Source organism: Photinus pyralis, unplaced genomic scaffold, assembly GCF_008802855.1.
Source record: "Photinus pyralis isolate 1611_PpyrPB1 unplaced genomic scaffold, Ppyr1.3 Ppyr1.4_LG6, whole genome shotgun sequence".
In the NCBI taxonomy this organism is placed as follows: domain Eukaryota; kingdom Metazoa; phylum Arthropoda; class Insecta; order Coleoptera; family Lampyridae; genus Photinus; species Photinus pyralis.
This window is the reverse complement of record NW_022170663.1, coordinates 44,201,022-44,211,746: the sequence shown is the minus strand read 5'-3', so window position 1 is coordinate 44,211,746 and position 10,725 is coordinate 44,201,022. Positions and strand designations below refer to the sequence as shown.

Genomic DNA, 10,725 nt, shown 5'->3' with positions numbered 1-10,725 from the left:
ACATGCAGCTACCTACAGTAGGTATATACAGTTATACAATTTTATTTTGTCTAGCAATATATGCTATAGTAGGATTTTAGTTTGTAACGTACGTAATCGGTGTATTACATCTAAATTACGTATATGCACTCGATAGAACAGAATAAGCATGTAGGAAACCAAAGGAACAGTGCTGCATTGTGGGGAAGGAAAAACTAAGAGACAAGCTAGCTCTCTTTATCGCGTTTCTATTATACTGGCATTAAATTTTAAATCGACATTGCTGTGGAAGTGCATGTATGTCGAATGTCGATGCTATAAGGAGAGAGCTTGTCTCTTTGTTTTCCCTTCTCTCTCACCTGCAATATCCACTGTTAGCATTGGCACCCGTAATCCATTTCTATATGTCGATGATTCAAACGGTGAAATGGTGTCTCTATTAACGATACTCGTAGCTTGAGTTTTGAAAACGGACATCTCATTAAATAAATAAAAAAGTTGCATGCAACAATTATGTGCATAACTGGAAATTACTCTTTGTTATGTAAGGCGGATACCATTTTAAAAAAAAGTGGACTTTGTATGCATAACATGAGGTCTGTCAGGTACGGTTACCGAGATAAAAACAAGAATCTATAGTGGAATTCACATTCAGATGGCAGAATTACAGAGATATCGCAATGCCTATACTCGAGAATGTTCTCAAAGTTCATCGCAGATGTTTGTGTGTGTCATATCGATGTAAAAATAGCCGCAAGTGTAGTCAAATTCAAAAACGGTAAAGTGTTAAATTGCAAATACAAGCAGTTAAGTAGTGTTAAATATTTTTACTTATAAAATAATAATAGAAAAACTTGCAATGACAGTAGGATTGGCAACGCTGTTATCCTGCAAAAAAAAGTCGCTGCACCTGCAAACCAATTAACAGCCGCCACTGCTGAATAATTTCAAATTATTGCCTACACCACTGACTATTTTTTCATACTACGCCACTGCATTTTAACAACGAGCTTATCACTTTTGCTATATCACAGTCTAGGCTGTGTTTATGTACTCGAAACGTTTATAAAATGCTATAACAACTCAATTTACTAACATTAAACCGTTATTAAATACAAAAATATTGGATATTTGTTGACATTTTGTCATTTTCGTCCGTTTTTGACAGGCAGCTGTAAAATTTTGACAGTTCCTAAATTATTTATAAAAATTCGTATGCACTGGGTATGTTCCAAAAATATTCATAGTTGCACTGATTATCTCTATGTGATTGTCAAGTGTTTATTACCGAGAGTCGAAATGGCAGGTAACAGCGATCGTCATCAATACAGTAATAATAACAACAATGACACTAGTAGTGACACGGAAGACTACACAGATGATCGTCGCCGTCGTGTGTTTAAAAATCGCTTAAGGTAACTGGCCAACATCTAAACTCCTCTCTGATAAAAATTGTGCTTCAGTTACGGATCAATTTCCAAGCCAAAACCGTGCCTTGTCCAGCGATCTGCGTCGTTAACAGATCCTAGATGCCATCCCCTTTCATCTAACAAGCAGTGCCATACGAATACCCGTAATCGGTAAGTGACAACCTTTTCGTTGTTATTTTAATATCGCACTGCTAGATCACGTTCGGTGATACAAACGCTTCCCACTAGCAAAAATCAAAACTCTCAAATGGGATCTTCGGTGAACAACTCGTTGAGTAGCGACGATCGCGTGACTTTGGTAGTCGACAATACCAGATTCGTCATCGATCCCGCGATAATTATGGGACATCCGAATACGTTGTTGGGACGCATGTTCACGTCCGGATTCGAGTACGCGCATCCCAACGAGAAGGGAGAGTACGAGGTCGCCGACGGTATTTCGGCGACCGTCTTTAGAGCGATTTTAGAGTATTACAAAGGTGGATTGATCAAATGCCCTCCGTCGATTTCCGTGCAGGAGTTACGAGAAGCTTGCGACTACCTGTTAGTGCCTTTCGACGCCCACACCGTTCGCTGTCAGAATTTACGTAAGTTGGCATGTTTCTATGAAATTGTAGAAGGGTCACATGTAGATTTTACACTTCGGATTCAGATTTTAAACTTTGCACCTTTTATTAATGCCTGCTTCATGGACAAATTTCCTGGAAAGTGTCTCCGATAGGTATTCACGCATGATTAGGGCGTTGTGCGCTGGTGCACCATCCTGTTGAAACCAACTTTTGGTTTTTTTTGTGCTTACTTCGTATTTGTAATAAAAAATGAAAGTTGTTTAATTTTTAATTTTTTTAAAATCTGAATCTATTGATTTTTTTAGTGTTAGGAAAGGTTTTGAAAAGCGAATTTTTTAATTAAAATATACAGGAAGTTCCAAAAAAAAATGAGGTTAGGTCTCATAACTTTTTTTACCTGTCCCCTGTTGCTTATTTTGAAAACTACAGATTCTTCAACAATCATTATAATGAAACTTTTGTAATAAATATTTTTCTGTATCTCTTAACTAAAAAAGTGTCCGACACCCTGTACACTAAAATTATCAAGCGGTTTATATCTGAGGTTGTTCAGGGGACGTTTTTTAGAATAATTTTGACAAAATCCGATGTTTCTATGAAATTGTAGAAGGGTCACATGTAGAGTTTGCACTTCGGATTCACATTTTAAACTCCATCTTTTATTAATGCATGCATCTTGGACAAATTTCCTGGAAAGTTTCTCCGGTAGTATTGATAGGTATTCTCGCATGATTAGAGCGTTGTGCGCTGGTGCACCATCCTGTTGAAACCAACAGCTTCCAACTTTTGGTTTTCTCTGAGCGTACTTCGTATTTGTAATAAAAAATGAAAGTTTTTAAATTTTTTAAAAATGTTTTTTGAATCTTTTTGAACCAATTTTGATTTTTTTAGTGTTAGGAAAGTTTTTGAAAAGCGAATTTTTTAATTAAAATATACAGGACGTTCTATTGAAAAAAAATGAGGTTAGGTCTCATAACTTTTTTACCTGACCCTGTATACTTATTTTGAAAACTGCAGATTCTTCAATAATCATTATAATGAAACTTTTGGAATAAATATTTTTCTGTATCTCTTAACTAAAAAAGTGTCGACACCCTGTACACTAAAATTGTCAAGCGGTTTATATCTGAGCTTGTTCAGGGGACGGTTTTTAGAATAATTTTGACAAAATCCGATGTTTCTATGACATTGTAGAAGGGTCACATGTAGAGTTTGCACTTCGGATTCAGATTTTAAACTTTCCACCTTTTATTAATGCATGCTTCTTGGACAAATTTCCTGGAAAGTTTCTCCGGTAGTATTGATAGGTATTCTCGCATGATTAGAGCGTTGTGCGCTGGTGCACCATCCTGTTGAAACCAACAGCTTCCAACTTTTGGTTTTTTCTGAGCGTACTTCGTATTTGTAATAAAAAAATGAAAGTTTTTAAATTTTTTTAAAATTTTTTTTGAATCTTTTTGAATCAATTTTGATTTTTTTAGTGTTAGGAAAGTTTTTGAAAAGCGAATTTTTTTATTAAAATATACAGGACGTTCCTGAAAAAAAATGAGGTTAGGTCTCATAACTTTTTTACCTGACCCTGTATACTTATTTTGAAAACTGCAGATTCTTCAATATCATTATAATGAAACTTTTGGAATAAATATTTTTCTGTATCTCTTAACTAAAAAAGTGTCGACACCCTGTACACTAAAATTGTCAAGCGGTTTATATCTGAGCTTGTTCAGGGGACGGTTTTTAGAATAATTTTGACAAAATCCGATGTTTCTATGACATTGTAGAAGGGTCACATGTAGAGTTTGCACTTCGGATTCAGATTTTAAACTTTCCACCTTTTATTAATGCATGCTTCTTGGACAAATTTCCTGGAAAGTTTCTCCGGTAGTATTGATAGGTATTCTCGCATGATTAGAGCGTTGTGCGCTGGTTCCTGTTGAGCTTCCAAAGCGCGTATTTGTAATTGAAAGTTTTTAAATTTTTTTAAAATATGAATCAATTTTGATTTTTTTAGTGTTAGGAAAGTTTTTGAAAAGCGTATACAGGACCATTGAAAAAAAATGAGGTTAGGTCTCATAACTTTTTTACCTGACCCTGTATACTTATTTTGAAAACTGCAGATTCTTCAATAATCATTATAATGAAACTTTTGGAATAAATATTTTTCTGTATCTCTTAACTAAAAAAGTGTCGACACCCTGTACACTAAAATTGTCAAGCGGTTTATATCTGAGCTTGTTCAGGGGACGGTTTTTAGAATAATTTTGACAAAATCCGATGTTTCTATGACATTGTAGAAGGGTCACATGTAGAGTTTGCACTTCGGATTCAGATTTTAAACTTTCCACCTTTTATTAATGCATGCTTCTTGGACAAATTTCCTGGAAAGTTTCTCCGGTAGTATTGATAGGTATTCTCGCATGATTAGAGCGTTGTGCGCTGGTGCACCATCCTGTTGAAACCAACAGCTTCCAACTTTTGGTTTTTTCTGAGCGTACTTCGTATTTGTAATAAAAAAATGAAAGTTTTTAAATTTTTTTAAAATTTTTTTTGAATTTTTTTGAATCAATTTTGATTTTTTTAGTGTTAGGAAAGTTTTTGAAAAGCGAATTTTTTTATTAAAATATACAGGACGTTCCATTGAAAAAAAATGAGGTTAGGTCTCATAACTTTTTTACCTGACCCTGTATACTTATTTTGAAAACCGCAGATTCTTCAACAATCATTATAATGAAACTTTTGTAATAAATATTTTTCTGTATCTCTTAACTAAAAAAGTCAAGCGGTTTATATCTGAGGGTGTTCAGAGGACATTTTTTTAGAATAATTTTGACAAAATCGGAAAAGTGTCAATCAAACTCTATACGCGACCCCTTCATACCTTTCAGTGTTTAATATTTTTAACTTAGGTGGTCTCCTTCACGAGCTGTCCAATGAAGGCGCACGTTGTCAGTTCGAGGTGTTTTTGGAAGCGCTTATACTGCCGTTAATGGTAAATTCCGCGCAGAGAGGCGATCGGGAGTGTCACATCGTCGTTCTGTTAGACGACGACGCGGTCGACTGGGACGAGGAGTATCCACCGCAGATGGGCGAGGAGTATAGTGAAACTGTAAATAGTACAGCGATGTACAGGTTTTTTAAATATATCGAGAATCGCGACGTTGCGAAACAAGTGCTAAAGGATAGAGGTCTTAAGAAAATTCGTTTAGGAATCGAAGGTACAGTAGTCGTGTTTTAGTGTCATAGATGTGGTAGATAGTGAGACGTCCTTATAATTTGTAATGCATTGATTATTTCTGTTCAAAGATTAGAAACGTGAAGGTGTAGTCCAATTTTTGACCGCAAATTCTAAAAAAAAATTGACCCTGCACTCCACTTAGTGTCCAATGTCCTTGATACTTCATTTTTTTTAATGTATTATTATTAATTTAATTTAATTTCCAACCGTTGCCGTTTTGTCGCTCTACTGTCATTATTGTTTTTTCTTCTTTTCTTCTTAGTATTTGAGGTATGTTAAATTTTGTGGTCGTAGGGAAGTTACATGTGATTTTCTCAACGTGAAACGTGAAACGTCATTCGACTCTCCACTCTTTTGGGCCTGATTTTATTGGCTTTGCATGCCATTTTATATTTCCCAATAAACGGTGAAACCGGGAACGAGCTTACGCTCACACTTTTCGTTGACTGAGCCCTTAATGAGCGAACGCATAAATGGCAGTACTCGGCACCGATTAACCACGGAAACGCGGACTGGTATTAGCGGTTTGAATAGTTTACACGGTTTACAGAACCAACGTTGGAAGCTCAATAGGAGTAGTTCCACCTAGATCTGCTTCCTACAGAACCACATGCACCTTACTGTCAGAAGCAGTAAACACCTAAACCAGTATAACTTTCTTTGAAACGCCGAACGCAAAGTTTCGCGCGGCTTAATTTCCATTAATAAAACATACACCTAATTTTATTTTATTAAATCCGTCCCTGACTATAGCTGCATACATTATAGCTACTTACAAATTAATATACATATTGAATTCAGTTAATGAAAGTACGGCAACAACTGAAGTTCAGTAGCAGTGCCAACAATATTGCACCACTGTAACTTGACGATTGACAGTTCTTGATTCGCACATTTTTAATGTCTTTACCCCAGGAATTTTATTGAGTCACTCCAAATTGCATATTTATATTCAGTAAGTTACTCTACAATTGGATCTTACTGAATGATCTCCCGAGAGCTTTATTTACAAGTTAAATATCCCTTTCAGAATTTATTTATTACTTTGAAACATGAACGAGCCCAAACATTTCTACATATGCAATCAGTCACGTATTCAAGTTTTGTTTATGTGACAGGTTATGAAACTGCGTTAAATAAATACCAATGTTCTAGAATATTGCCAGATACTGGACCTTATACTTGTCTCACTATCTACAGTTGCATGCCATATTCGTGTCTAATACAAAATCCTGCAGGATATCCCACATACAAGGAGAAAATCAAGAAACGTCCAGACGGTCGCGCCGAAGTAATCTACAACTACGTCCAGCGCCCTTTCATACACATGTCGTGGGAAAAGGAGGAGGCGAAAAGTCGCCACGTCGACTTTCAGTGCGTCAAATCAAAGAGCGTAACCAACCTCGCCGAGGCGACCGCCGATCCCGCGCTCGAACTGGACGCCCGAGGCAACCCGATCGCGGCGCCGATTCTCGATCGTCCGCCGATGTTTCCGCTCGAGGTAATCGAGCTGAGGCAGGAACATATCGAAAATATCGACGTCGAGATCGAGGAGGGGGCCGTCGGCGGAATTCCGGAACTTGACGCGGCCGCCGTTCACCTTGACGAGGTTAATTAATTTGTTTTTTACGTTTATGTCTCGTTTGTGTATATTTGTATATTTATTCGGATAAATTGTACCCCCTCCACCTCGTTTGGTAATAATTACAGTTTGCGGAAATGGACCAAATGGTTATTAATGGCAGTGGATATATTCATGTTGAAGATAGATCTGTTGATATTACACGTTATTCTCTATTTCACGCTTTCACTCAAACATTACCGATGTAACTAAATGCTTCCCTTACGCTAAATATTATCGATGCTTTTGTTGGTTGTGGTTTTTTGCTCATTGTAGTCATACATTCCTTATTTAAAAAAGAAAATGACTGTTGCCAATTGTATATGGTATTTCCTTGAGACTGAAATTATAGAATTGTTTGCCCGCTAACGTCCTATTTGATAATTAAACATTAAAAGTTATTTTTCACTGTATTTGTATATATACTATACGAACGTTTCTGGCCCAAAGTATCTTTATGTGTATGAGTCGTAATTTTTGTAATTCTGGAAATAATGTAAGAATTTTATACGTATCGATATTTATTACACAAATAAAATCTGCAAAATATTTTGAAGAGTCATTTTACATAGGCATAGGGTAAACCCAGCAAACGCTGAATTTAGTCACAGAACTAAGCAAGTAATAAAGTAAACATAGGAACACTTATACCTAGACAATTAAACGGTGCATTTGTCCACAACAAAATCTAGTTGATAGGTTGGGCAAAATTAATATCAACACAGTTGTAATGATCCTAGGGGTCTTTGAAATCTCGGACTTGATGGCACGAATGAATTCCTACTAGGTTGGCTTTTTGTGTGTTGGGACATAGACATAAACGAAAGGGAATTGAATAAAATACAGAATTTTGTGCGTAAGAATATGGGAATAAGGGAAACCTTCTTGGGGACAAAAACCCGGCATAGCCCACAAAAATACATGAATTAAATCAACTACGGCAAGAAAATGCAAGAGAGAAAAGTCATAAAAACGAAACACACGAGACATCATATATGTATAAGTGGAAAACATAATACAGCAATGTAGTACAAAAACATCAATCAATCTTCGCAGAATATAGTTAAACGACTCATACGGAGAAATATCATATTAGAGGACCCCCTTCTCGCATAGCTTACGCACTGTTCGCTGGCAGGTCAAGAGATGAAGGAGCAACATGCAGCCAAGAATCAAACTGCATGAGGTACTCACTCCAACCAAGGTCTCCAGGTTAAATTGAAACGTACCGAGCAACAGTTAGTACAAAGGAAAGAATAAAATGATTACTATACCTGTAAATAAAAATACCCTTTTCAAGCAAAATAAACGCTAGACCTGCTATTACTACAACTACAGCAGTAATCAAGCCGTTACAAACTATACTACTTGTAATGCAGTTCCAAGTCACAGACAGTGAAGAGGGGAAGGGAGAGAACGGGGTGAAGATTATAGAAAAAAAGACATGAAAAGGAAACCAACAGAAAGAGAGATGTAAAGACCAGATAAGAACGAATCACATAGGAACAAAAGAATGAGTATTTAAGAGAATGGGATTTTTTGTATAGGTAAATATTATGATCTTTGATTATGTTAAAAGATTCCGATATCTGTATAGTGTGTTGCCAAAATGCGTCAAATAAATGAATAGTACAATTTTCTACAAAAATTGGATAATGTATGATGTGTTGCCTATCAACCGACGTAACTCGGGTGTTAATCTTCCAAAGTATTCTGACTCATGGTTCTCATGATTGATGATCTAACCTCACTTAAATCTCTCAATTACATTTGCTCTTAAAGATAATTTGGTAATTAACACGATGGACCAGGTGCGTTTTCAGCACATATTTTAGTTTCTTATTCAAACGTTTTTATTTTAGAAAGCAAAAATTGATCAATCTTGTCGAACTGCCGAGGAATTCACAAAGCTGTATTATGAAAGTACCGATAAAAGGCGTCATGTAAGTTGCAGCAAAGATGTTACTTGTACATTTTTAAGTAGTTGTAATTGGTACCGCAAACTAAATTGTTAGAACACGAATTGGCTTGGTCTTGGAGGCTGCTTCAAGCATGCAGAGTAGCAGACTCCTGTGTTCATTGACCTATTATAAACACAGTTGGCATAAGCTCTATGAAAGCAAAGAACAAATGAAATGAGAGTACATTCTATTTTCAAAATCTGGTGCATGATTAACCGTTAATTATTATTGCAGTTAATATCGAAACTATATCTTGATAATGGATTGTTGACATGGAACGGTAATGGAATAACAGGAAATGACAGAATACAAAAGTTTTACATGGAATTACCATCCACGGATCACATAATAACAACTTTAGATGCACAGCCAATTCTAGGTATTGCACCCTCTAAGTACATTTAGAGCCTTTTGTTCTACCAAAAGTGTAAACGGCAAAGATCAGATAGGGAAAGCTATTATTTTATATTGTAGTGTGTAGTCCTGTTTACTATTTTTATTTTTTTAGATAATGCTGTAAATGGTCAACTGTCCTTTTTAATACAAGTTAGCGGTACGGTTAAGTATCAAGATAAAGTACCAAAGTCGTTCCAGGAAAGTTTCGTCATAACTGCACAAAATGACAAATGGAAAATTGTAAGCGACTGCTTCCGACTGCAAGAACCTTTGAATACAGAAAAAAACTAGTATTGTAGTGATGTATAGTTTTTGTACCATTTTGTGTAATAAGGTATCAAAATGACTTCTTGTTTGTTTTCCATTTTCTTTGTGAGTGGCGATTCTTTTGAATTCTCCACGATTGTTGTTAGATCGACATGTTATTCTTGCCCTTTACTATGAACTTTTAAACACAAAGTATGAATGGAAAGTAATTTAATTGTAATTTTTAAAGGACAATAAAACTGAAAGGCAAGCCAAAAGGTGTACAGTTCTTTCAAATTAAATAAGCATTATTGCTAACTTTCTTAGTTGTGGAATTAGATAGACCGTTAAATTGTCAAAATCAGAATCTGTGGTTAAAATTAAAAACAAATTATTTCCGTAGAAAGATGAAATTACGCAGTTTGCACATGCGCATTTTTATAATATGCTTATCTTTACTATAGAAGCATCTGTGGTTAAAATTTCAAAGAAATATCTCCATAAATAAGAAAGTTGACATTAGGCACTAATCGTCAAGATTTTTCTTAATTGAAGTACGCGAGTTATTAGCTACCGAATGCAAAAAGAACGCACTACATACCTTGAAAACTGTAAGAGTAGTTAAGGCCTCGGACGGAGAAAGTGACCATAATAACGCCTTCCAACACGAGTGAGAAAATGCATCTCCGAAAATGACCGCGATTGTTGTAAATTTATATAAAACCAAACACCAAAGTATCAGCTGATTTGCGTTGATCGGATGGTAACTGGGCGCTCATTGGCTCCTTTAAATTTATTCCGTAGCTCGATCTCCAATCTAGGAGGCGCGTGCATCAGCTGACGCTTTGGCGTAATCAGCGTTGGGAAATTTTTCCAGTTTTTAATATAAAAAATAGGGATAGTAGGACATGAAAACTCTTACAGCTATCTTAATATGGCAATCGAGGAAGTAATCGACACGAATAGTGGAAAAAATAATTCATGATGTCACCACCATCATGTCCATTAATTAGGTTTCATATTGATCTCAGACACGAATCATCATCCAAGACCCTGTACAAATGCAAATATAGCTGAGACACCCTGTACTGTAGTGAATTTACATATTGTTTATTTACACTTTCAGGTTAGAAATGTTATTATTTATATCAAATTTTCCAAAATCGCATCTTATTTCAGGTTTCTTTTTTATTTACTAAGATTTATAGGCTTGAATTTTAATTGTTGACCAACTCAATTTGCAATGCAAATCGGTACAAAATTGAATGTTTATAAGGAATTTCACGCT

At 35.7% G+C, this 10,725-nt stretch overlaps 2 protein-coding genes across 4 annotated transcripts; both read left to right on the top strand.

Moving 5' to 3' along the window:
* Positions 1 to 991: 991 nt before the first annotated feature.
* Positions 992 to 7,200, top strand: LOC116173358 (BTB/POZ domain-containing protein 10). Of its 3 annotated transcripts, XM_031490774.1 has the most exons (6): positions 994 to 1,285; positions 1,335 to 1,394; positions 1,443 to 1,559; positions 1,605 to 1,996; positions 4,885 to 5,193; positions 6,452 to 7,200. In XM_031490774.1, the coding sequence occupies exons 4-6, from the start codon at positions 1,657 to 1,659 to the stop codon at positions 6,829 to 6,831; spliced, it is 1,029 nt and encodes a 342-aa protein (XP_031346634.1). In that variant the 5' UTR covers positions 994 to 1,285; positions 1,335 to 1,394; positions 1,443 to 1,559; positions 1,605 to 1,656; the 3' UTR covers positions 6,832 to 7,200. The 3 variants fall into 3 exon arrangements, with proteins under 3 accessions (XP_031346633.1, XP_031346634.1, XP_031346632.1); XM_031490773.1 differs by having other exon boundaries at positions 992 to 1,394; positions 1,638 to 1,996; XM_031490772.1 differs by having other exon boundaries at positions 994 to 1,394.
* Positions 7,201 to 8,540: 1,340 nt separating this feature from the next.
* Positions 8,541 to 9,715, top strand: LOC116173359 (NTF2-related export protein). The gene is made up of 4 exons (XM_031490775.1): positions 8,541 to 8,645; positions 8,697 to 8,777; positions 9,030 to 9,174; positions 9,304 to 9,715. The coding sequence occupies exons 1-4, from the start codon at positions 8,637 to 8,639 to the stop codon at positions 9,480 to 9,482; spliced, it is 414 nt and encodes a 137-aa protein (XP_031346635.1). The 5' UTR covers positions 8,541 to 8,636; the 3' UTR covers positions 9,483 to 9,715.
* Positions 9,716 to 10,725: the final 1,010 nt, after the last annotated feature.